General features: G+C 43.6%; 2 protein-coding genes across 3 annotated transcripts in view; one reads left to right on the top strand and one right to left on the bottom strand.

Moving 5' to 3' along the window:
- The window catches only part of SYN2 (synapsin II), a 199,414-nt gene that overhangs the window by 15,142 nt on the left and 157,019 nt on the right, over positions 1–27,253 (bottom strand). The window contains exons 5-10 of the mRNA XM_041762197.1: positions 23,993–24,082; positions 13,832–13,894; positions 13,288–13,430; positions 9,215–9,289; positions 8,656–8,758; positions 7,141–7,290 (exon numbers count right to left, since the gene is read on the bottom strand). Of these exons, the coding sequence (XP_041618131.1) occupies positions 7,141–7,290; positions 8,656–8,758; positions 9,215–9,289; positions 13,288–13,430; positions 13,832–13,894; positions 23,993–24,082 (624 nt within the window). The remainder of the gene's footprint in view (positions 1–7,140; positions 7,291–8,655; positions 8,759–9,214; positions 9,290–13,287; positions 13,431–13,831; positions 13,895–23,992; positions 24,083–27,253) is intronic.
- TIMP4 (TIMP metallopeptidase inhibitor 4) lies at positions 15,739–26,789 on the top strand. Of its 2 annotated transcripts, XM_041762199.1 has the most exons (5): positions 15,743–16,378; positions 17,595–17,692; positions 18,092–18,206; positions 20,784–20,908; positions 21,555–26,789. In XM_041762199.1, exons 1-5 carry the CDS (start codon positions 16,240–16,242, stop codon positions 21,750–21,752), a joined length of 675 nt encoding a protein of 224 aa, XP_041618133.1. In that variant the 5' UTR covers positions 15,743–16,239; the 3' UTR covers positions 21,753–26,789. The 2 variants fall into 2 exon arrangements, with proteins under 2 accessions (XP_041618134.1, XP_041618133.1); XM_041762200.1 differs by lacking the exon at positions 17,595–17,692 and having other exon boundaries at positions 15,739–16,378.

The following is a 27,253-nucleotide window of genomic DNA, read 5'->3' as shown; positions in this document are numbered from 1 at the left end:
AGTATCTCTTTAGTCCAAAGAACTAATAAAAGGGACTGGGGGAATGTCCCACCAGAGGCCAGAGGCTGCAGATTTATGGACCTCAGCCCCTCAATTTTGAAGTCTCATCACTGCCATTTCCAGGTCTGTGGCTACCACACAGCATACTAGATCTGGAAGATTTTATGCTACCTGCTCCAACAGCCCTAGCCCGCAGCCCACCCTTTTACCATATCCCTGACAAATGGCTCATCTTGCCTCTGAATAAACACCAGCAATGATGTGGCAGGCACACACCACTTCCCAGAGCAGCCTTTTTCTCTCCTAGTGTTAGAGAATTTACTCCTGTCTTTTGTCAGGTTAGCTTTTTGGCACCAGTCCTCTCCCATTACAGCCATAAGGGCACTGATGGTACTAAATCATGGGCTTCTTGAGGCTATTGCTATTCAACTGGAGCTCCTTTAACTTTTACTCAAAGGTTTGCCAAATGTCTCAACCTCCTGGTTATTTCCTCTGAGCACATTCCAGTTAGAGTCAGAGGTTGTCCATGTTATACTGTGGCCCTCAGACTGCAAACAACATTGCAAGTGTGATCTGATCAGCTCACAGTAGGGGAAGAGGCTCGGCTTCCTCCTGGATACCACATGTGTACAAATGCCTCCAAAGACCGAGTCTTAGGATCATTCCTCATGGGAATAACCCACAAGCCAAATAGAAAGCCCGTTGGTGCCTGAAATCCTTGCATTAGCAATTCAGCCCTTTGACTCTGAAAGAATTTATAGGAAAATAATAAAAATGGAAGCAGTATGATTGGAAATTTAAAAAGACGAACACATGGAGAGCCCCAGGATGACACCTCTACTGGCATGACCTGAAAACTTTGTCTACCTGAAGTTCTCTTCCTGATTCCCAAGCCTCAGGAACAGCATATATTTCTCTAGAGCCCTGGATTATAAGGCCCAGCTCAGACCCAGAAGGCAGACCCCAGGGGTCAGTGAATGTGTGTGGGGGATGGGAGAACAGGGCCTGCAGGGAGGTTATATAGCCTGGAGGCTTTGGCCATCACTGGCCACCAGGTGTCACTGCCACCTTGAAAACAGTCTCCTTGAAGCACTTCAGAGCCAACAATTGCCCTGGCCAATTCTTAGGGCAGCTCCGAAGCTGACAGTCCAGTCAGGCTGAGACCATGTATGTTGTCATTAGCCAGATAAGGCTTTGCCACTCACCTCCCTACTTTCAGCAACACAGCCAGTGCCTCTTAGAAACCCACCCTATCCCTTTGAACTGGGCACAGCAGCTAGCCTGGGCCCACTCCAATGACTTTGCTCTTTGTTTTCTATAATTAATCCATCTTGGGCTAGGTGCCTGACTGACAAGGAGACAAGTTGGGCCCTCTACTAATCTCCCCCTCAGCCTCCTTTACGGGCTAGTTCTTCTAGAGTCAAATTAATGAAAGCTGTAAGGATGGGACTGCAGACAAAGAGAGAAAGAGAAAGGTAGATAAATGGCTAGTCATTGCCTGTCTTGGTCTTGACCTAGAATACTGGGCAAGAAGTAGCTCTTAGGGCTTGTGACTCAGGCCAGAAGCTCTTTCAGCCTGAGCTGCCAGAGCCACAGAAGAAAGAGGCCAAAAAGAGGGACTTGACAATGAGGAATGCTATGTGATTTAGTGACAGCAGCTAAGGGCTCAGTGCATATCATGCAGAATTCTGGCTGGGACCCAGGTAATATTCCTTGGTTCATATCCCTTCCATATGCACACCACCAAAATCGCTCATAAGATCCTGACACCAATTCCAAAATGCTGTAAGGGCTGTTAAAGACAGTTATTCCATCTGGAAATTCATTCAACAAATATGTGCTACAATGCCTTATCTAGGGGAGGAGAAGAGGAATGGTTTGTCTGGATAGGAGGAATATTTTAATCACTGTCATTTGCATAGGAGTGCTATCATATGATCATAATAAAAAAGTAGCCAGACTTAGTTTTGTTATTGTTGTTTAACTCTCCTACTGACTGCACTTGTCTAAATCACTCTCACCCACCCTTCCTTAGTATACCCATGATATATTCAATGGCTACCAGGTGCTAGCTACTCTGCAGACCCTAGAGGTAGTGAAGAGACCCCTACTCTCCAGATGCTTACATTCTACTGGAAGAGCCAAAGAAATGGACTGATGGGAATGATTTTAGCTGATAGCAAGTGCTATGCAGGAAATTAAAGAAGCAGGGGTGGTAGCCAGTGATTTGGATCCAAACTTTGGATTGGATAGCTGAGGAAATTTCAGTTATATTCTCATGAAGGAGCCAGCCATGCAAAAACAAAAGGAAGGGCATTTCAGAGAGAGGACACAGCTCATATAAAGACCTTACCAGTGAGGAAGAGCTAGGATGGTATGAAGGCAAAGAGGTAGGTAAGAGTGCCTATATGAATTGTTTGGAGAAATTAGAACGAAGGACAAATTTAGGGGGAAAAAGTTCTGCTTTAGCCATGTTATATTTAGGATGCCTTTAGACATGTAAATAAAGATGTCAAGCAAGAGTTAGAAATGTGAATCTGGAGTTCAAGGAGTGGTCAGGGCAGGAAATAGATATGGTCTGGTTGAGATCACCAAGGAATATACACAGACCAAGTTCTAGGGCACTGACATTTGGAGGTTTAGCAGAAGTGGAGGGGCCAGCAAAGGAGGTGAGAAGGAGAAACCAATGAGGTAGAATGAAAACTAGGCAAGAACAGGATCACTGAGGCCTAGAAAGGAAAGTGTTTCAAGAAGGAGGGAGTGTGGGAAATTGTATCAAGGCTACTGAGAAGTCTTGTAAGATAAGGAGATGGAAAGATGAGAACTAGGTGACAAGGAGTCACTTTGACATGAGCAATTTCAGTAGGACGGTGGGATTGGCTTTTACTTTATTTTTCTAAATGGGAAATGTTTGTAGGTGGATATGATAATTGTCTAGAAAAGAAGAAACTGATGATGGAGAAGAGAGAAATAACTTGAAAGCAAAAAGGACACTCATGGACCATGGGCCTTAGAAGAGATTCATGTGGCTAAAGATGCAAATAAACTGGCAGATGTAATAGTGGCAATATGAAAACAATCTGGTTTGACAGCTCCATGGGCTTGGAGCCAGGATGACTGAAATGTCTCCTCAATCATAACCAGTGGAAATGTGTTATCATTAGGAAGAAATGGAGACCAGTACAGTCATAACCTCAAGCCCAAGTTGCAGTGTTTGGCCAAATGTGACAGACTGTGGTATACTTTCTGTATTTAGGGTGGCCTGGGGTCAAGGCACAAGGTTCAAGAGGACACTAACAGAGAATACAAGAAGGTACCATCTGACGAATGTGAATTTAGTCATGATTTTAATCTAGAATCTAAACAGCTTTAGGACAGGAACTGTATCTCATTCATCATCGTACCCCTAAGTCTGCTTTCTAATTTTAAGCACACACATTGGGCTAGGCCTGTGCTGGTCAGTGGAAATATAGTTGAATAAAGCATGGCCCTCTCAAAATATTTAAGAGACATTTGTTAATTTAATTTAATCATGTCTTTAGTAAAGACTTTGCCCAAAGATATATCTGGCCTTTGTACCCCCACTCCTGGGAGAGAAGTCTAAATTCTTGGAATTTCCTGAGTGATAGGAGTGTCTTTGTTATTTGTGGTGAGAGCCCCTCAGACCACACATGATAATAAATGCTGATGAGGTGACTCACAGTGGTCCCTGAGGCCACATGGTATTAACCTGACTTCCAGGGATGGGGATACTGGAGACCAATTTCAAGCAGGTGATCAATCAATCAAGCAAGCCTACGACCTGAAAACCAACGAAAGCTGTGAATACTGAATCTCGGATGCGCTTCCCTGATTGGCAGCATGTGTACTGTCACATATGGACACAGGAATGTTAGGACAGTGGAATCTTCATGTTTGGAACACTTCCAGACTCTGTCCTATGCATTTTCATTTGGTTAATTTTGATCCATACCCTTTCCTATTATGCACCTGGGAGTACAACAGTTTGCGGTAAGTTATGTGAGTCCTTCCCAAGAATTCTTGGGAACTCTCTAAACTCTATTGGTGTCAGGAGTGAGGAGTGAGTCTTGTGGAGAACTGTACTGTCAGACTTTGCAGTTGGGCAGACTCCAGGTTTCACGTGACCTTAGAATTGAAAGGGATCTAGATATCATCTGATTCAACCTAATTCTATAAGGCAAGGAACCAGAGGTCTAGAGATGGGGAATGACTTACCAAGGTCACATACTTTTATGATAAAGTACAACTAACTCCCACATGTTCTGACTCCCAGCACAGGGTGCTTTCCACAATATCCTGTTGTAGCTTTGAATGTGAGCTTGAGCAGAGAAAAAGCTTATCCTTGAGTCAGTCTGGCTTTTACTATGAGGGATTTTTGCAGGAGCCCCTATATTTAGGAAAGCTCATTACTTAATATGTTTATGACTTGATTCTGATATTTTCTAGATTTTTTCTTGAGAATATTTAGGTTGCAATATGTAATGCCTGCAAAGTAAGGGGCTTGTATCAAAGAAGAGCTAATGCTTTCCTGGGGTACAAAGGGTTTTTTGGTGATTTCTCTTTGTTACTGAACTTTTATGCTTCAGATGTCATTTCTGTATAATTTAAATTTCATTGCTAGAAGACATCTTAGCAGGGTTTTGTTGTTGTTCAGTCCTTCATTTTACACATGAAGATGCTGAGGCACAGAAATAGGAAGATATCTACCCAAGTCACTTGGTAAGTCAGTGGCAAGGACAAGGCTGAACTCAGGTCTCCTCTCCATTCTAGTTCAAAATGATTTCACTATAGAAGGTCTAGAGAGTTTTGCACAGGTCTATTTATAAAAGTACTTAAGGGATCGTCACAAAATCCCAGAACAGCCCCCACCCCTTTTTTTAATCTCACCTGGGTAGAGCATTGGACTTACTCTGTCATAAGTTCTTTAAGCTGCAACCAGATATTCTCTGTATTTCTCAGGGCTAAAGGGAAGAAGGGGGATACCTGCCACTCTTCCTCTAGGGCAGTGACAAGCAACAATCTGTAAATCCCTAAACTTTACAAAATCATAAAATCTAACCACAGATCTGATATTTTTTTAACCAGGAATATTTTTTTAAATCACCTCTAGTTAAGTATAACATTTAAATAATGGGCTTGTATCTCTAACAAACAATTAATCTTTGTTCTCTTAATTGCCCCCACTGTAATTCTCTGGTGACTAACATTCCTGACATACAGAAACAGTTTCTTAAACTTGCCCAGAGGTTTGACACATGTGACACCAGCTATACAGGGTATAAAACACCCATAAGAGCTAATGTATGATAGCATCCCACAGCAGGGGACTACTCTCAAGTTGGATACCCAGAGTAAGTCTACTAGCCCAGAAGCTCCATTATGCAGCATGAGTAAGGTTAGCAGTATTCTACTCAAAGAAATTTTCACAGTTCAAAAGGTATTTAGATCTCATATTATAGGTGGAGAAACTGAGATCCAGAGAAAGAAGTGACTTACAAATTATCACAGTTTTATTTTAATAATTTCTTTTTAAAAAGATTTATTTATTTATTTATTTCAGAGAGAGGGGGGAGGAAGAAGGACAGGGAGAGAGAGCAGATTCCCCAGGACCCCAGGATCATGAACTGAGGTGAAATCAAGAGTTAGACACTAAACCAACTAAGTCATTCAGGCTCTCCTATTTTAGCCATTTCTACAGAAATAGTGCTTATATTTTATGTCTCTAGCTTTCTTAAACAACATTTGGAATACTGACTTAAATATAACTGTTTCCTTATGATTCAGGTCCATTATTATGAGTATCAACTATCCTCCTATACTATGATTCTTTGACATTCAAGTGATAAGACAAATGTGGGGGGAATTTGCTTCTATATCAAATAATCCAGGCTGGTTTTTACTGTTTTTTCCCCTCCCCACTCCTTTTCTTCTTTCTTACTAAAGAATTTCCAGAATCCAATTACTTGGCTTCCGGTTGCAGTATAATCCCATTGAGGCACTGATCTTTAGAAAATGAAGTAATGATCTTGAAGCCTGAAGTTGCAGGGAACCCAAGCCCTGAGGCTGCTTACTTACTTAATAACAACAGGTAACCTTTATTGAGCACTTATGATATACTATATATATGCTGTATTTTAGGTGCTTCATTTAGTTCTCATAATAACCCTAGGAGAAGGGTGCCATTGTCATCTCTGCTGAGTCACCTATAAGTACTTTATCCAAGATCACAAAGCCAATACATGGAAGGTCCAGGATTCAAATTTAGGTCTCCTTTCAAAACCTGCACTCTGAAATCACTATTCTATTTTACCTTCTTAATTGTTTGAAGTAGGATTTTGAAAGAAAGATTTCTGAGAGCTTTTCATGTACAAGTGATAAAACTTGAGCCCTAGAAAAGGTGGTAACTTCTCCCTAGAGTCACACAGATGTTTAGGGGAACAGCTAGACTAGGACTCAGTTCTTGGATTTTTTGTCCTAAGCTCTTATCACTTCATTATGAAAAAGTTCAGTGTGAAGATAGTTGGGGGTATTTTTGCAAAATGAGTTATCTCCTAGATGAGATTTCAGATGCCCACCCCCTGCTTTTCTCTGTCCCATTCTAGAGCCATAGGGCCTCAGCCACAAAAACTTCAATGTGGATTTCCTACCAGGTCTGCAGCTGGGAGACTGTCACTGTGAATGTGATTGGCCATGAGTCACACACCATAGTCAACTGAAAAAAGCTGCCTCTCCCTTAGCAAGGAAAGCAGATTTCTAATTTGAGTTTTACCTTGTCACTCTCTTCGAGAATGAGGGACCTGACCCTCTCTTCTCTCTAGACCAGCAGACTTCTGATAAAGACCCTTCTTTGTCTATAAATGTGGCAGACTCCTCACAGACAGTGAATAGCTGGTGAAAGGACCCAACCTTTTTTGAAGATCTCCCAAGTGGGAGTATCCTAAGGGAAATGGGATCTGGTTCTCCAGAGACTTCAAGTTTAGAGAGGAAATCCAGTAATCTATTTCTGGACAGTTCAATAGCTGATACCGCAGACTGCTAATGAGAAGGCTCCTCCATCCTGGAGCCACAGTGGACCTGGGAATGGTTCTTGGCTCTCCTGTGTCTCTTCCTCTTGCTTACCTGTGGCTGCTGGGTGGTTAAGGGTCTCTGAGGGGACAGAACAGGGGTCCTGGATAGCAGCTGGTTCATCTTGCTAATGACTAGTTCAGTAATGAGTTGTCTGTCTTCCACCTGGTGTTCACCAATAAGTGGCATACTGCAGTCCATGACCTAGTGGAAGATGTAGCCCAGGTTAGGAAAGGGTCTGGAAATATCTTTCAGAATGAGTAGGCATCAGAGATAGGTTGGGGATGAAACCAGTGTTCTTTTCTTGAGCTGGAAGCATGTTCCTTTGCAGAAATAGCACCTCTGTCCCCAACTCCAGCAAACTTTTGCCTTGGGTCCTTTCCCCCAGACTTCACCTAGGCCAGGGCTCAGTGAGACTGAAAAATTGGTAGCTGAAGGTAGCGGTGAAAAGGAGAGAGCATGGAGATAGCATAACTCCAGGGCTCAGAGGTTTGTTGGCAGGGAGAGCAGGAATACATGAAGGTCATTACTTTAACTCTCTAGTTAGGAATAGGCAGTTTTCATCTCCGAGATTTTTCACCCATGCAGTTTCTATCTCCACACATATTCTACCCATTAAACAACTAGATTTCTGCTTTTGCTCATGACCTGGGATGCCTTCCCTTTTCACTGCCATCCTAATTCTTCCTGTACCTCAAGGTCCAGGTAAATGTTTTCCTCCTTTAGGAATTTTCCACCTAATCAGGATCATAGACTCTATAGTCCAACTCTCATTTATGGGTGAGAAAACTGAGTCCCACTGAGAGAGGGGGATATGACTATCTAGAATACTACATGCCAAAGACTACATGCCAAACAGATCATGAAGTAGATTTTGAAGCCCACTTTGGGCTCCTGACACTAATCCTTTGCAAATATCACCAACTCCTGGCAAGGAGCCTTTCCTGCTCCCAGAAGATTGGGCAGAAACATGTGTGAAGGATTCACACTGCTACTGACTTTCCTTTAGTATGGAAAAAGGGAGTCCGTCAAGTTTTGTTAGAGGACCAGGCTGAGTAAAGTATCTCTGAGGCTCAGAGAGATGCTAAGGATATCCTGTATCTAGCAGACCTGAGCTCTAGCCCAGGTTGAGACACTGATTTACTCCATGGCCTTGAGCACATGTCATGGCATTAGGCCTTAGTTTTCTCATCTGGAAAATGAGCAGATTGAACCAAATGATTCCCAAGTCCAGCTTTTGGAGACCAAAAATAGTAAATCATTATAGTCTTCCCAGAGAAATAGCATTAGGTTTGGACCCCAGGAACCCACATCTGGCATCTCTTCCCCATTGGGTGGATCAGCCTAGCTGGTTGGAAACAATAGCTCCCCATTGGTGGAGGTATTTCACTCCACCCCTGGTATTTCACTATGCACATCCATTGTTAGTGTTGTCTGGGAACCATCCCCTGGACAGAGAAACTGTAATCTAAATGTAGTTTGGGCCACTCACATAGTTCTGAAGCCAAGGGCCTGGCCTCTAGCCTTGGAGGTTGTCTCTTACTGAGATACTCTTTGTGCCAGACTTACCTCAAAAATGTAGTCTTTTCCATCTTTGCCATGTACAGCTTTGACAGCACAGATGTCCAGGCCACCAAACATCTCAGAGCAGGTGTCCACCCACAGCTTGTACCTGGAAGGGATGGGATGGTGTTCTGAGGCTAGGGTGTTAGCTCATTTCAAGCCTGCTTGCTACTCATGATTCCTTGGTGCCTCCACCTCACCCATCCCTTCACCTCTCCTCCTCCCCTCCCTCTACCCCCATCAAGCATGTTGCCCTCTCTACAGTGCTCTCTCACTTTGTTCTCCAGATTCCACCCATGTTTCCAGGCTCAAAGCAGGTCCCACATACTCTAGGTGGCCTTCGCTATTCCAGTGCAGAGTAACTACTCCTTTCTTGGAGCTTCTACATCATGTCCATTCTATCTTTATAATTTAGCATATAACCAAGTCCTACCTAATCTTGTTACCTGGTTGCTTAGGCCTTTCTGTTCTATCTTGATTAGAGGCTCCTTTTAGGCAGAACTCATTTCTTTCACCCCTTCAACTATGGAGCTGGGCTAGGGAGTGGAGTCCTTTGCTCACTCACCTGTCTGACATTGCAATCTGCTCCAGCATTGCAGAGCCGGTGTTTGTCTTCCAATTCCCTGAGATTGACGTCCTCCTGCAATAAGGTGCCACCAGAATAGGACAGGCAGTGAGCCACATCAGCAAGGGGAGGGCATGAGACTTTCCAGAATTTTAGTTCACTGTTAAAATTACTTACCTGCTTCTCGCATAAGTAGCCCAGGCACCTGTCTGCTGAGCCTAGAACCTGGATGCCCTGCCAACCCCTAACCTCAATGTACTCCTCCTTTCTGTAGTCCAGCCCAGACTGCTGCGGCTCCATGGAGGCTTTCCTGATCTTTTCAATCAGATGAGCACTTGCTCTCCTGAACCCCTAAAGGACTTTGCCTGAACCTCACTTAAAGTCCTGTCTACTTTTCACATTAGTTATTTGAGCTAAGTCTTAAGTCCACCAGTCTGTAAACCACTTGCAGCCTATCCACTTAGTATCTGGGCTGACTTGGCATATACAAACTGAATTCTATTGATCCTGGGAATGCTCTCAGGATTCTTGTGAATATCTCCCCATGGCTTCCTTACTGGCTCATTTATTTGTTTATTCAACAGTTGATTTCTGAGAGTCTACAGTATTTTAACAATATGACTCTGGACAAGTCAGTTAACTTCCTCAGGCTTAAGTTGCCTCATCCATTCAAATGCAGCTGATGGAATCAAGTCACCATCTTCTCTGAAATGCCCTCTGCATCCTCTGCACCCTCTGCACCCTCTTCATCCACAAGCAGGTGTTAAAGTCAACTAGTCTTGGACTAAATTGGAGGTGGATGACCTGGTTTCTGGTCTGGATTCGCCCTTGACTGCCTGGGTGACCATGGGTGAATCACTTCACCTCTCTGAGCCTCTTATCATGAGGTGGTCACAAGGATCAATTGATACAGTTTTAAATAAATTGTAAAACACCAAAAATAGGCCTTCTTAATTATTTGTCTTCACTCAGACACAGTCAAGAGGAAGGGGTGGCCTAGAGGACAGAAAAGCCCTGTCACACTACTGACATGTGCTGTCCTTGTTACTTGCTACTGTCTGGAGAGAGGATGCATGTGGTAGTCTCCACCCAGCAGTTCCCAGGAGTACCTTCCCCAGAGGCTGATCTCAGACACTGAGAAACCTAGACATATGGCTAATTTTCAGAGCCCTGAGGCGGCCTAATGAGTCAACTGATGTGGTAATAACAACCCCTCACACTTATACAGTACTGATTGCTTTCCAAGGTTCTTCCTCCACAAACCCTTCACCAGAGCCTCAGTACAAACCCCTATTGTGAGCAGGCTGACATCCTTGCCCCAACTTTATAGACAAGGAGATTAAGACTCAGAAAGGTTAAATGACTTGCCCAATGTTGTGTATACAGTCATATTAGACGTAAGATAGAAAAACGTCCAAGACTCTTGGTTCCCTCATTGTGCTGTGCTTCCCCTATACCCTACTACCTAGTTCAGAAAACATAAACAACTAACAGATGAATGACTTCCAAAATCTGAGTAGTGACACAAAGATAGATCATAATAAAACTAACACTGTCTTCCCAATATTGGTGGTTTATGAGTGTGTCCCTGTGACCAGGCTGGGCTCTTCAACGGTAGGGGCAGAGAGCCACTCATTTCCTGGTCCCCAGAACAGGACCCTGGTACATAATAAGGGCTTGGAAATTTGAGCGAATAATAATAATGTCCTTCAGACTTCACACCTTTCTCTAACAATGAGATGCAGGGCACAGATCCATCCTAGGTTACCTAGGTTGCATGGGAGAGCATCAGGGACACCCAAAAGCCACTCAGTAACAGCTCAACTACCTCTCAGGACTTGTAGGTCGTCTGACATCCGCAGAGAGAGGCACATTATGGCCTACTGAGAGCAGAGTGGTAACAGTACCCTCTTCCCACCAAACATGGCTGTGTCTGGATCTCCATGGTGAGAGCTAAGGGAGTAAGGAAGACTCTCAAATCTTATCTTGGTTATTGTCAGGTCAATTCTTTCTGAAAGCAAGGGAACAGATAAACGATTGGGAAAGAGGAGCCAAGAGGAGCTGAATATTCCCCTAAATAACTGTCCTTTGCAAATTAAAAAGTAAGTAAATGTTTTCTAAAGCTTCTTTGGCTGCCCACCTTTCATCATTAATAGAGGATTCTCTTTCTTATGCTTCTTTGAAATTGCTTTTGGAAATCCTAGCCTTTAAAAATGAGGTGTCTCCTTTTAAGGATCAAGACACTTTTGCTCCACTGTCATAAGCATTTTGTGTTTATTTAGGGGATTTTACTTTGTTATTTTGTTGTATTTTTTAATTTAGGGGATTGTAAAAGTAAAGGGTAGGAAATCTGCTTTCCTAGGTGCCTACACATACTGATTTTTCTGCTTCTTTTAGCTACTTTTTACAATGGCGTTTTAAATTATCTTATATCGTGTACACTTTTAAATCAATCCTAAATTCCTTTTTGAAGTAGCAAGACTTTAAATAAAAAATTATAAACTTTTAAAAAGTAGCAATCTAGTAAAAAAAAAAAAGTAAAAAAAGATTCTATGCTTCAGTTCTGTACAAGGGCTCTTCCCTGAATACTTATTGGGTGCCTCCTCTGTGCCTGCTGCTGCACAAGTTCATGGGGCTGCAGAGATTATTTCACTGTTCCTGCCCAGGGAGCTCTTTAAAGGATAATAGAAATTCCCATGTGTGCAAAGGGCGAAAAGAGAGGTGTGTGCAGAGTTATGACAAGGGAGGGAGGGGCATGGCTCTTAACTAATTCCAGGGGTGGGATTTAGTACAGACACTAACCAGGGGAGACAAGAACAATGGAAATAGATGGACAAGAGAAAGGGAAGCTGTTTAGTCTTAAAGTCTGCTTAAGTGCTGAGCGGCCAAAAACAAATTTGTATGTTAGAATGTTCTTCATTTGTAAAGGAAATACTACCCTATAGGTTTTACAAAGTGAGAGGCTCACATTTCCAAAATTGGAATTGTAAGCTATTTGCATTCTTATGTATATTATAGAAGATTGGGTCATCTTTAAATCTTTTCTTTCTCTAAATTCGAATGGAGGAAACTTAACTTTCCATTCTGGCAAATGGACATAGTTAGGTGGAGAAGTCATCTATTCTCATAACTACTAGGCTTTTAGTGCTGTGGAGTGTTTCCAGGGCTATATATTTTCATTTAGGAGTTCCTTAACCTTTTCTGAATTCTGGCAGCCTGGTGAAGCTTATGGATTCCTTTCAATATATAAAAATATATAAGAGGGGATCCCTGGGTGGCGCAGCGGTTTGGCGCCTGCCTTTGGCCCAGGGCGCGATCCTGGAGACCCGGGATCGAATCCCACGTCGGGCTCCCGGTGCATGGAGCCTGCTTCTCCCTCTGCCTGTGTCTCTGCCTCTCTCTCTCTCTCTGTATGACTATCATAAATAAATAAAAAAAAAATTTTTTAAAATAAAAATAAAAATAAAAATATATAAGATATGTAAGTGTATAAAATAAAGTACATAAGATAACAAAGAAACCCAATTATTTAAAATAATTATCAAAATATTAAACAAATCTGCAATTAGTAGAACAATATATTTCTTTGTAAATAACAAAATTATTTTCAGGTACAAATGCAGTGACAGTTCTAGTAACTACCATGATTCCTGAGTAGTGATAAAAATAACTGGTATTTAAAGATACCTGGCGTAACTGTAGTGTGAATCAAAAATCTCTGTGATTACCTTTAGTAACAAAGGCACTTGTGCTGTTGCTACTACAATAGCCTTTTGTGGTTTATAACCGAAGAGATGTCAAATTTCATTTAGAGGCTAGTGAATAAATGAATAATGAAATAAATGAATAAAATAAATATTCATTTTATTTCTCATCTTAGTTAATGGGACCTCCTCTGACTAGAAAGGAACTCAGGCTAGGATTCCCTGACTTGAATGGCACCCTCTCTCTGGTCTCTGCCTTTTGGTCCAGGTGAGGCAAAACTGAGAGTTGGCTGCTACCTGGAGGCTCAGATATTCCACTGGGCTGAGGAGAAAGTGAAGAGTATCTGCTGGGTCCCCAGCCCCACTCACATATAAGCCTTGTAGTTGTTGCCTATCTTCTGGACCCGGATGTCATACTTGGCGTCAATAAAAGGCTCTGCTGTGGCATACGTCTGGGTGAGAGCCACCACACTAGCAATGTCCTGGAAGTCGTAGTGGTTTTCCACTTTGACCTAATGTTGGAGCAAGGCAGAGAGGAAGAAAAGGAGACATACCAATACATACACTGAGAGTCACAAGAGCTCTGAGCCTCTAAACCCATCACGATGTTGTCGATTTGTATGTAAACCTGGATGTCACATCTCCCTAGGACACCCTTCCTCTCTAGTTTCCCCTCCTAGAACTCAGGAGCCACACTTGCTGTAAAGGGCCCAAGAGCCCAAGTGAGTGGCCTGTACTCTGCTTGTTGGAAGAGGTCTGTTTGGGTAACACTCATGGCTTCAGAGAGGCCAAATCATCTCCTTAGAAAGAATTAATGGGGAAAGGAGGCAGAATAATCCATAATAAGGCTCTCTGAAAAGTGTCCTTCTTGGCCTCAACCCCAAAGCATAGCAAACCCTTACCATGGCCTTACCTTGCCCATGCCTGAGTGAGCATGGCCAATCTTCACCACCACAGGGAATGTGGGCAGTGTCAGCTGAAAGCAGAGGAGGAAGGAATGAACTGGTCAGACTGTGCCTCATCTCTGTGGAATCTTACAAGTATTTTTCTTGGTAACACCTTTGGAAGGGTCCTTTAAACAACTAGACCAACTTACTTGTTTACAAATTAAATAACTGAGGTCTGTAGAGTGACAGTGACCTGCCTAAAGTCATAGCATACTAGTAGCAGAACTGTAAGAACCCTGTTCTGCCACTCGGTACTCTACATCTTCAAAATTCATTGCTTCAATCTCTGCTTTAGACAAACTCTGGGCAGGATCAGTCCTTAACCAAAGCAAATTTAGAAAAAAAAAGAAAAAAAAAGCATCTTTGAAAGGGTGAATCCTGTTGTATATAAATTGTATCTTAGTAAACCTGAATTTAAAAAGAAATATATCTTGGAATCTTAATGTCCCTTTGTCATATACCTTTTAGTACCCTCCCCTTCCCCTTCAAATGTCCAGCTTCCTATTCTGAACCTGGCCTTTTCCCTTCCTTTCAGTGTCTTCACTGTTCACCAACACTCCAAACTCACCACCAAACACAGCGTTAGGATGCTAAGGCCTCTTTCTGCCCAGTTTGGGGTTTGGAAGAGAAATGACTTAAGAATTCATCATGCTTATAATTTGAAAGACATCCTTAAAAGTGTAAACTCTATTTTGGGATAGTCATACTTTAACAGAAGGACAATAGAAACCTAAAAGGAGAACTATCCTCCAAAGGCAGGATTTCAAGTGGTTACAAAGTGGTGATGGAGGAAGTACTAGGGTGGAGTGGAAGAAGCACTACACCATATGTCAGGATATTTGCACTCTAGTCCTCTCTGCCATTAACTTTCTGCAAGTCACTTTCCCTCACAAGTCACTTTGTCTTCACATTTGCCAAACAAAGAGGTTGGACTGGATGCCTTTTCCCATGCATCCAATACATCAGGCTCTATGTTGGTTTGAGTGTTATATGAGGAATCAACCTGGTCCCCAAATCTCATCCTTCTCAATCAGACTCAGCTCTCTTTCAATTCTTTTCTTTTCAAACATCACTACCACATCAAAATGGGAAGATATCTTTTGAAAAACTTAAAGTTAACTCTGATAAAAAGTCAGATTCCTATGGGAATTCTAGGTGTGGACAGATACTGGGAACACCCAACCTGAGGATTTCAGTATTTCTGGCTGAGACTAGTTGAAGCTGGGGCAAAGAGCTTCAAAGGCTTTGGAAACATGTAGTTCAAGCCTATATAATGGGGAAGAAAGTGAGGTAGAGGTTGCCAGAGAGGCAAAGGTTGCAAAGCTACCTTGTGACAGAATCAGAACCTAGCCTTCCACCTTCTAGTTCAGCACTGTGTGGGAATATCCTACAATAATCTCCTGGGTCTCTTTTCCTTTGGAGACTTGGAGCCCTATGCTCTGTCAAACAGAGCAGACAAGGCTCTGGTTGCAGTGACCCCATGAGCCTTGGTTCTTTGACAAGACTTAGTCTTCTCCAGTGAATAATGACACGAGACAAGAATCAGTGTAGCCTAGGGTCTGGAGAGGGCTTTGAAGTCCCAGGTTTGCTTTAGGTGATGGGATAACCCCCGCAAGGAGCACGGTCCTCAGCCATCTGCAGAGTCTGAGGCTCTGGATATGGGAAAGGGTTTCTAAAGCACAGGCTGCTTTCTCTGACATCTCTCCCCACCCCCCAGCCAACAGCGCCAAGACACACACACACACCCCAACTTTCTCTGTCCTATTCCATTACTGTTTGCTGTTGCTTTGGAGCCTCATAAATAGGGCATTGAAAACACTTCCTGCAGCTGAAAGAAGCCCTGAGTAGCTTGTCTCATTCCCAGTGTGCAGCTCAGCAAGAGGTCCGTCCTCTCTGTCACTGTCTCTTTTGCCTGTTATAATTCTGTCTGCCTCTCTCTGACTCTGCCTGTCTCACTTTCTGTTTGTGCCTCTCCTCACTCTTGTTCCTTCAGAGTGAATCACAAGCCCTGGGTCTCTCTGCCCTCGTGCATTTGTCTTTGTTTCACTTTCTGTCTTTCTGCCTTGACACCATCCTTTCTCAGTGCTTTCCCTCTACTTCTATAAGGCTTAATTGCTCAGGCAGGGAAATAGAGGCCAGAGGCCTCTCTCCTGGCTTCCCTCTTCATTTTACTGAGCCTGCCAGTCAGGAGAGCTGTGGGTCCTGCAGCCGTGGGTGGCCTACTGCCAAAGGAGGGAGGAGCCCATCCGGGCGGGACTGCTCCTAGGTCCACCTCAAAAAGCCTGGGGTGGGGGGCGCGACGCTTCTGGATGCGCCCTGGAGGGTCTGTTTGGTCTGACAGTCCTCGCAGGCTCAGTCGGGGCTTTGCGGTGTCATGCCCCGGGGCCCCCGGACCGCGCCGAGCTGGGCGCTGTTGCTGCGGCTGCTGGCACTGCTGCGGCCGCCGGGGATGGGTGAGGCGTGCAGCTGCGCCCCTGCGCACCCCCAGCAGCACGTCTGCCACTCCGCGCTTGGTGAGTCCGGAGGCCCAAGAGGTCCACAGCAGGGGGTGGTTGTGTGGGGTTGGTCTGGGGCTGAGCTGTAGACCTGGAGTCTGAAGGAAAAGGGAGGAGATCAAATACTGCACCAGTTGCCTCCTACTGGGGCTGATGGGTGGGCAGGGCCGGCGCCATAGCAACCTTGCAAGCTCAGAGCCTGGCTGACTTGCAAGGAAATGAAAGTGTAAGGGACCCCCTTAATGAACCCCTGCCCCCTGCCTACTGCAATTATGGAGTGTCACTGAACAAGTCACAGGAGCTATCCAGTGATTATTCTGAACTACTGGATGTGGGGAGGGGGAAATAGGGGCCAGGGGACTGGGCATTCATTATAAACATCCCACTGTGACCAAGCCTATAATTGTTTACTCCATGCACCCCCACCCCAACATACACACACCTTTGCCCTTTCCCTTTCCTTTGCCTGGAATGCCCTTCCCCCATATCTTTAAATTCCTGGCAGACTTCTATTCATCCATCAAGGTCTTATTTAGGTATCTCTTCTCTGAAGACTTCCTGACTCCTTGGTGTTAACCACAGTATCCCTAACATTTTTGTACTGCCAGTATACTGTGCTGTTATTCTTTGTAAATGTATTCTCTACTAGACCAAGAGTTCTGCAGGATGGGAGACCCTGTCCTAACCATATGTATGGACTAGTACTATTACCTAGTGTTAGACCAGGCACAAAGAAGAATTTTATAACCAGTTTTTGATGAATGCCCAAATGGCGAGAGATAAACTACCTCTGTGCAGGGTTAGAACATATTTATTAATTCAATAAACATTTACCAACATCAGGTCTGGGTGGGCTCTGTTGAGGCCTCAGACTACGTAAGTAGATGACTGCAAACTGACTATTCTCAAGGGGCTCCTCTTCCTTCTTCTATCCTGATGCCCACCTCCAACCCACTGCAATCTAGGCTATGCAGGTAAAGTATAGAGATTATACTTTAATATAAAGTATATTCTAAAGAGACCTAATAGGCCTGAGGGGTTTAGAACTTCTAGCAGCTGCAGAGGAGGAGTTTACAGGTCCCCACTCTTATATACATGGTCCTTCGTACAATCCAACAAGACCTAAACCCAGAATTCCCTCATAAAATTCTTCAGGGGGCTCAGGTCATCCAGATGCCAGATGGAACTGCTCCAACAGGTTGCTGAAGTTCCCCTCTTTTCTCTTCTTATGCAGCCATAAGGGCCAAAATATCCAGTGAGAAGGTAGTTCCTGCCAGTCCAGATCCTACTGACACTCAAAAAATGATCCGGTATGAAATCAAACAGATAAAGGTACATGGGGACAGGACAGGGCATTAACCCCCTCGGGCTATTGGGAGGAGTGGGGTATGTGTACTGGGAGTGGGGCTGGTAGGTCAGGCAATCTGGCTCATTGATCCTGGGGTATTGATGCTGAAGTGGCACGGAGGAGGCCCCACAGGCCCTTAGGGGTCCATCTAGTCCTACAGCTACCTATGCGTGAGGCTACTAGAGGTATTCTCACTGGAATAAACCAAAGTTTAGATTTTTCATGAGAGAAATGATCCAGATGGGTCATCTGTGTGTGCCAAATCCTGAACTAGACTTTTGTTTAAATTTTTTTTTTTTTTTTAGATTGAGAAGGGAGTTTTTCCTGTTAAGATAAAAAGTATACTCACTGACTAAATATTGTTTTCTGTAATTGCCTTTCAGATGTTTAAAGGGTTTGAGAAAGTCAAGGATGTTCAGTATATTTATACACCTTTTGATTCCTCCCTCTGTGGTGTGAAACTAGAAGCTAACAGCCAGAAGCAATATCTCTTGACTGGTAAGTTAAAGACCAACAAGTGGCCCTAATAGTCTCTGTCCTAAGCAAGGCAGTCAAGAAGGAGCCAGGGCTCCTTGGGCAGCAAGCTGAGCTAGGTGGCATTTTCTTGGGCATAAAACAGAGTTGTATTACTAAGAGGCAGCCTCTGAGTTGGGAGAAGCTGTGGTAACCTTTCTTTCAATGAAGAGTCTTTATTACAGTGATCTTGGCCACTGCTTCACTGTTTTAAGGACAAGCTGCTCTCCCAGCCTAGGGCAGCTGGTTCCATTTTTAAACAATTTTAATTGATGTTAAGTTTGATATCTTGAGCCAAAAATCTGCCACTCTGAAACTGCCCCTTGTGAATTCAGTTCTGCCCTCTGCCTATGATAATCCCTCACAGGCCTGAGGACCATAAATACATGCATTCTAGCTCTAGGCCTGCTGGTCATGGTTCCCAGACCCCCTCCTATCCTGGCCACTTTCTCAAAATGGGATAAAGACTGTCCCTGCCCCTCCCCTCACACAGGACCCCAAACTGGACACTGTATACTATAGGTGATGCCTTGGTTTCACAGAACAAACAAGGATTGTGCATGTGCAACCTTGCCCCACAACACATATGCTATAGTTACTGTAGTCTATAATGGCATTAATTTTAGGTTGCTATGTTGGGTCATGATCTTGGCTCATAGCCTCGTTGGCTAACTCACATTAAAGGCCATATTCTGGGTACAGTAAAGCACGGTCTTTAACAGAAGCCTTGAATCTAACAATTCTAACAAATCTCTATGAACCTGGGCCCAGGCAGGTCTCCATACTCAACTGGTTGGGACAGAGTAGTTAAGAAACCACACAAGAATATGACTCTGTGAGTGAATGAACACAATACTAAATTATTTTATAGTTTAGGGAAAAGAGGTATCTGTGTGGTTGTAAACAATAAGGAAAACTTCACTGTGTAAATGGGACCTAAATTGCCCCTAAAAGAAGAAAAATATTTGGAAAGAAGGCAACAAAAAGAAAAACACAGCAGGTGAGGAGAACAGGAGGAATTTCCACTATCTGTCCATCCATTCAGCAATAACGACCACCCACTCACTGCCAGGCCTTGGGAAGGAGTGTAGAGACTTAATGACAAGCCACAGTCCTCAAGGAGCTCACAGTCCAGGCTTGGCTCTTGAGAAGTCATAGCCATTAGAAGCTATACTGGTAGAGGCTCCCCAGATCTAAGGATGTGGAATTGTGTTGATCTGGGAGCCTCTGGATGAGAGAGACAGAGGCAAGGGCATGCCACTGAGGCCTCCAGGTCCCAGGATTAATAGACAAACTTACTTCATTCCCTCTGTGTGCTAGCTCTCTGCCAGGCACTATGGTGCATTCAGGGGAGGAGAAGACATGTTCTTTGTCCTCAGTGTCAAGTCTCACTGATGGGTGGGGATAAATGACAAAATACAAGTCCTCTGAAAAGTCATCAGTGGCCCATGCTCTTCAGAAGAAGGCACAAGCTCTTTTGTCTAATGTTGAAAGTCCTTGTGACCAGAACACTGCTGACCTCTCCAGCTTTGTCTCCAGCCATGTGTGATTGACAGTTCCCAGCCCCTCATTTCCCCCAGAGCTGAAATAAACTACTTGTAGTTGCAGAAGATGTTCTGCTGGGTTGTGCCCCTCCACCCTGCACAGGGCAGTCCCAATGTCCAGAATTCCTTTCCCTCATTTGTCTGGCAGGTGAACTCCTACCCACCCATTCAAGGCCAAATGCAAGCATCATCTCCTCTGAGACATCTTCCTTGCCCCTCACCCCTTCCACAGATAGAGATAATTGTGCTTTGTTCATTCTTATAGAACAGGATAATTTTTATCTACTTATCTATCTGCCCTACTGTTTATTAAGCTCCTTTGGAAAGATATTCCGTCATATGTATTTCTGGGACCAAGTCATAGCAGTTGCTCAGTGAATAAATGAGTGACGGAAGTTCTAAGAGGGATATGGGCTAGGGTGGTCAGAGATGGCTTTGAGGACACTGTGGTACTCAAAAGGGTCTTTGGAAGCTAGGAAAGGGTTTGATAAGTAAAGAAGGCGTGCTTTTCTTTGGGAAGGGGAGAGACTCACCAGGATAGGTATCGACAAGGCAGGAGACTAGGCTGTGAAGATGTTGGGAAGGGTTGGAAAGAGGAAGGGACCTATTATTTATGGAAGCTTCTGTGGGCCCGAGCTGTGCTGGGAACTTTATATTCTCTCATTTCATCCTGACAACAACTTACTACTTTCATCTTTGAGCTGAGAAGTCATGTGACTTTCTGAAGGTCATACAGCTGTAAATGAGAGAAAAGAAGGGGGTTGTACCAACAGTCTGACTTTAAAGCTCTCTGCACCACACTTAAGGCCTTCATCCTACAACTCTCTCTCTCATATGAACATAATCTGTTAACATCTTTAATATGTAAATTACAGAGTTTTTTCTGGTTCTTTAATTGAGCTTCATGCCACCAAGAAGCCATTGAAAAAGTAGCAATTCTGGGCTCTTTGAGGACCTGGGTTCCTGGAGGTCCACGAGCAGATTCCTCATGCTAGGTTCTCCTCCATTCCTCTTGAAGGTCAGGTCCTCAGTGATGGAAAAGTCTTCATCCACCTGTGCAACTACATCGAACCTTGGGAGAACCTGTCCTTTTTGCAGAGAGAAAGTCTGAATCATCACTACCATCTGAATTGTGGCTGCCAAGTAAGGGAATGTCCATTGACAAGGTCTTTGGAGGGTGAGGGAAGGGTCTTGAGCCTTGCAGCCTCACTTTTCATGTATTCCTTCCTTTGTGCATGTGTTTACTCATGTATTGTACTGTATTTGAACCAAATACATGGACCAAGCTCTGTATGAAGTTGGGGATGGGGAAGCAAGATGGTCCATAGTCCATGATCCCAAAGTACTTACATTTTGGCTGGGAAGGTGGCCATCATATAAAGAATGAGATAATATAGCTACCATTTAAAGAGAGTCTACTTTTTGCCAGGCCCTATAATGTCTATCTATTTAAAATATTTAATTTAGTCTTTATAACAAATTTATGAAGAGTTCAGATTTCCATTTTAAGGCAAAGAAATTAATGCTATAGGAAGTGAAGCGATTTGCTCAAGGTCAGTGGTAGACTAAGAACCCTGAGGCCTGTCTGACTCCAAAGATACCATTAGAGAGGCAATACTGTGTGTTAGGAAATTGGGGAAGGGGAACTCAGGAGGAAATTTGGGGACTAGGAAAGTCTTCAGAAGTCAGGGGCATTTGAGCTGGGTTATAAGCATATGTAGGAGTCTGAAAGGCAATAATGGAAAAAAAACACCCTACTCATATTGATGTTGTGTGGCTATGACTCTAGATTACCACCTGCTATACAGTGCCCTGTACCATCTCAGCCCCCAACGAGTGCCTCTGGACAGACTGGCTGCTGGAACGGAAGCTCTATGGGTACCAAGCCCAGCATTATGTCTGCATGAAGCATGTTGATGGCACCTGCAGCTGGTACCAGGGCCACCTGCTCCTCAGGAAGGAGTTTGTTGACATCATCCAGCCCTAGTAGGGGCCAGTGACCATCACATCCCTTCAACCATCCTGAAGCCCAAGCCAGTTTTCCTTCCCTGTGGAGCTCTGGCTGTCACCACCTGCCTCATCACTGCCAGCCAATGGAAAGTACCAATGGATAGTTTGGCTAGAATTAGGATAGGGATGGGGTATGTTATAGCTTGTATCCAAATGCCAGCCCAGCACCTGTCAAGGGCCAGGGAAAGTAATATGACTTATCTAGCCAGCCTTCAGCCCATCTCTCCTGCCTCCCAAACCCTTTTAGTCGAGCTGAAAGCTGTTACTGAAAATTTTGATTCTGGCTTAGTTTGTTTTCTAGGCCAGAACTATTCCCTTTTCTCCCTAGGAGAGTGTGTTTTCTCTTACCTTAACTGATCTGATAGGGGAGAAATGAGGATTATTATACATACGAGATTATGTAGCCTTGTGATGTACAATACCAGAAAGTGGGCTGACAGAATCAGAATCAGAACAAACTGATTTGGGGGAATGAAAAGAACAACCCACTATGGCTGTATGTCCTCTACTCATGTCCCCACTCAATCTAATCCTCTCATATACTATTATCTGTTTGAGGGAGACTCTTAGGGGATACAGTCACCCAACATGAGACCTGCAATGGCCTAACCTCCCTCCACACGCTATAATCCTCTTGATACCATTCCTGGCAGAGGATCTAGTCCAGTTAGCATGCCTCTTTAAGCAAGAATAGACTTAGGTATCGTCTCTGCAGGTTAACTATCCTTAAAGCCCTCCACTGATATCCATAAAGCTTCTCTTCTGTTTCTTTTAGAAAGCCCTTCTCTACTAGATTACTAATGGTTTTATTCCTAATTCAGAATTTTTTAAGCCAAAAAAAGCTTTTCTATTTTAAGATGAAATTCCCCTTTAGCTTTTGACACCTCAGAGAGATCTTAGCAGGTCCTCTCTTGAGGGCAAATTTCAGGATAGAGGACAGGAGAAAAGTAACACAAGGACACTTGGGGGAAAAGATGGTAGATGGGGAATGTGTTTTGCAACTGTTGCAACTGTTTTCAGTGGTCAGCCCTGCTAGACGTTATGCAGGAAAAAAAGCCAGTTTTATTCCCTGTCTACCCTTCAGTTCAGTCACCATATCACTGTGGGTTAGAGTCTCTGAGAACTCCAAGTACAGATCCCTTAAGGTTCCTTAGATTCTGCAAGGCTTCTAGCTTGCCCTGAAAGGGAAAAGCCCTTATGTTCGCCTCAAGGATTTATTAAGGATGAGGTCTTAAAGTTCCAGAACCTCTTCCTGGCAAAGATGAAGGAGGTAGTTCTTTTCAAGGCCCAAGGTTGCTATTCATTTTTTATGTGTAGTTTGCTAATAAGCAGCGCCATCTCCATATGCCAAATGAAGGTTCTTGATTCACAGAAATTGTTCAAATGGAGATCCCTTTTGGAGTAGGGAGTGGGAAAGGGAACAAACATGATCACTGTCCCACAGTACAATACTAGAATGTTATGGCAGAAAGTCTCCATTAGTGGGTTAAGCAACTGACTTAACTAGTGGTCACCAACTGACCTTGCAGGCCTGGGGCAGAGGATGTAGGGACAGAGAGGAAGAAGACAGTTGAGCTAGAAGTTGTCTTAAAGGAAACACATTAGCTTTAGTCCTGTACCAACCAACCATGCCATCTCTCTGCCCCTTCTGACATCCTAGCATGGCCTCAGAGAAGGCACAGTGTTAGTTAGCCCAGTCTTATCTCAATCTTGAGGAAGCCAAAGGAATAGAAGGGCCTGGTGAATAATAACAGGAACAACACCTTACATCTGAGGAGCGCTTCACACTTTTCCAGAAGACTATTACTTAATCTCACTTACATTTTATAAGTACCATATTAGATATCCTGGTCAGAAATAATTATGCCCATTTAACTTTCCTATTGGGAAACTCACACACAGGGACTCTAACCTAGTCCAGTGACATGTGGCAGGGCAAGGGCTAGAACCCAAAATAGCAGGATCTTCTGATTGTTGATCCAAAGATTTCTTACTTTTTCAGCTTCCTTTGTTTCTGCTCTTCCCTATTGGTCTCCGGATTTGGGAAGCAAGAGGTTGGCATTTAAAATTCAGCTGCTCTAGCCCCACAAAGCAGGTGCACAGTTAATCCCCAACAGAGTCTCGGGGGGGTTGAAATGCTGAGGCATTTAGAGCCCCATAATCACCAAGCTCAGAATGTAAACACCAAAGGACTAAAGTCCCCACTCAATCTCCTACCATCTCTTTATGGTTGGGGTAGTATGTCTGCTCAATGAGTGGGAACTTCTCTCCTCCCAATGTCTTGTAGATGGCCACCAGCTGGGCAAACTGTAAAAGAGAAGCAAATATTTCAGCTTATCTAGACAAATGCAACAGACAAACATCAATCTATCAAACAAATATTTATTGGGTTTGCTATGTTGGAGGCTTTGTACACTGAGGATATAAAAGAGGTATACTATTCTTATTTTTAAAGAACATATGCATTAGTTGGGGAAGGGAGAAAGAATGCACTAACATTCATTCAGTACCTATATGATTTTAAGGATATTTCATTCATTCCTCATATCAAATTGATGAACTAGGTATTTTATAATCTTTATTTTACATATGAGGCTCAGAGACAGTACAAAAGTTGCCTAAAGTCACAGAGCTGCAAAGAGATGAAGCTGGGATTGAAATTTGGGTCTCTAACTTAAACACTTGCATTCTAGAGATGGCAACTGATAAAGCTAAATAGGTAACATGGGGACAAGTCATGAAAGTTCAAATGCCAGGAAAGGAATGATAGCTTTTTTTCTGCAGGCAGTCTGAAGTCCTAAGAATTGGAGCAGGGGTCATGAATAAAGCTATTCTTTAGGAAGATTTTCATGCTCATGGTATTCAGGATAGATAGACCTAGTCTCTCTAGGACTTACTACTCATTTAAGAACTGAACTCACTGGATCCTTCACCTATGAGAAACCAGAACAACTCTACAAAGAAGAGGTGAGGTACACATACTTACAGTGTGAGGGTTGAAAACCCTTTGGCAAACATCTAGCACCTCCTGGAGTCCCTTGCCCCCACATTTTATAAGTGAAGAAACCAAAGCCCAGAGAGATCACTTGTCCAAGGCCACATAATAGTTAAGCCGTATTCATAGCCAGGCCCTTTTATTTTTGATCTGTAACTCTTCACATGGCTGCCTTTCAGACTCTGCAGAGACCATGCTTTTCCCATAGTAAACACACAGGCCTTTTCTGCTCAATCCATTCAAACACACACCCACTCAAACACCTATCTCCAGTGCCTTGGCAGCAGAGGTAATCGAGCACCTTCCCTCTAGTGCTACTTAGGTTAGTTTACACTCTAACCACTGATATCTGGAACTGCTAGAAGGAAGAGTTGCCAGATCAGACTTGCCTTCTACTTACCAGAGAAAGGAAAGCTAGAATATTTTTCAAAAGCTCAGGTCTTATTCTCTATAAGGGATGTTGGTACATGAGCCAGTGGGGACAGAAGGTATGGGGGGAGGAGTAGAAACTTAGAATGGATTTTTAGAAAAATGAAGTCTTCTGGTTCTTGTTCTGCCTGGAACTTGCTAGGTGCCCTTTGGGCAAATGATTTCTCCTCTCATTTTTTTTATATATAAAATGAAAGGAGTGAATTTAATCAGTTCCTCAAACTTTTTGCCATAAGGGAACACCATTTTATTATATTTCTCCCCAAACTCCATTATCAAACTGCAGTTTAAGTGATCATATATTGTGGTCCTTTGTTGGCAAGGATAGAATTTATTTTTGAAATACTGGAAAATCTTGGAATTTCTGGGTCACTCCCCTTTGTGGAACAGCTATTAACTATAGATCTTGAAGGCCTCCTCCAGAACTGAAAATATGATTCAGGGACTCTCAAACCCTCAAGATTTTGTTATTGAAAGAGACTTTAGGGATGCCTGGATGGCTCAGCAGTTGAGCCTTTGAGCATCATGCCTTTGGCTCAGGGAGTGATCTCAAGGTCCAGGATCAAGTTCCACATCGGGCTCCTTGTGGGGAGCCTGATTCTCCCTCTGCCTGTGTCTCTGCCTCTCTCTGTGTCTCTCATGAATAAATAAATAAAATATTAAAGAAAAAAAGAGAGACTTTAGATCTTGTAGACCAAACATCTCATTTTACACATGAGGAGATGAGGCTAAGCTAAAGAAGCAAAGGAGAGCACAGGTTCCTAGATCACCCCTGGAATTGGGACTGCAGGACAGCACCCAGGTAGGTCTCTTCCTGCTCCTTGCATTCTCCATTATACCCTGCTGTCCTTGCCAATCTTTGGTTTTTCAACTTGCTTTGATTGTCAAGACCAACCCCTCAGACTTTTCTTGCCTTCTCTGATTCTTCCCATCACCCCATCTGACCTTTAAGTCCTGCCTGCCCAGATTCCTGCCTCTGGATACCTGCCTGAGCTCCCATAGCTCTCCAGCATCGCCAGCAAGCGGATGCCAGCTCTGCCTGACAACCTCTGTCCTGCTGCAGCCCACGCCCTGGCATGGCACTGAGGCATGTGGGGCCTCATCTTTCCAGCATGTGGGAGAGTTACACAGACACCACAGCAATGCCAAGAAGGCCCACGGCAAAATCCCAGAGTCCTGGGACAGCAAAACTAAAATGGCAGCCAGTTAGGTCCGTGGGAGCTAGTTAGGTCCGTGGGAGCTCACCCTACTCTACTCAACTCCACTTTAATCTCCAGCAGTCCCTGTCAGCTCAAGGTATTGGACTTGGCATCTAACCCCTGCCTCCTTGGAAACTTAGATTAAGTCACAAGCACACAGTTACCAATTAAACAAATGTAATATCTGATAAGGGTTATTTCCTTTATGCATAGACAAAAGAATGGATTTTGGAGCTGGGGGTGGTGTTGGCAATGAATAGGAAGATAATTGTTCATTACCACCACTTCTTCAGTGAATCAGGAAAGACTTCTTGAAGAAATGAGATTTCAGAATCAGTCTGAGCTTAATATGTTATCCTTAGCCCTCCTGAAAATAAATGCTTTAATTCAACTCTTGTGTCTCTGCCTCTAAAAAACCCAGATGGAGTGATAGGATTTTTAGATAAATTTGCAGACATATGGGATGGTGGCATTCTTGCTTTCTTTGGAATGCTACCTTCATTGATTGGGCTATATTTCTGCTTCCAAAATCCCAGGGCATAGCCTGCCCTGACCAATTTATAACAGTAGATGTGCTCAGAGACACAATGATGCAAGGCAGAGCCTTGACAACCCAACTGAGGCCTCCTCTCACACCAAAAACAGCCACAATAAAGAAATAAAGAAAATATGGTCAAAAGTCATCCTCTCAGAGGGACCCTCCTTTTATAGTCACCAAATTTGTTCACTCCCATTAACAAACAGAGAACAATATATAAAATGCCATTAATGGGGCAGCTGCTTAATGAAAATGAAGGGAAAACTTGGTGTCTGGCCAGGGAGCCTTGCTGTTCTCATGTGATGCCAAAGGCAATG

Source organism: Vulpes lagopus, chromosome 7 (genome assembly GCF_018345385.1).
Source record: "Vulpes lagopus strain Blue_001 chromosome 7, ASM1834538v1, whole genome shotgun sequence".
Lineage (NCBI taxonomy): Eukaryota > Metazoa > Chordata > Mammalia > Carnivora > Canidae > Vulpes > Vulpes lagopus.
This window is presented reverse-complemented; position numbering and strand designations above follow the sequence as displayed.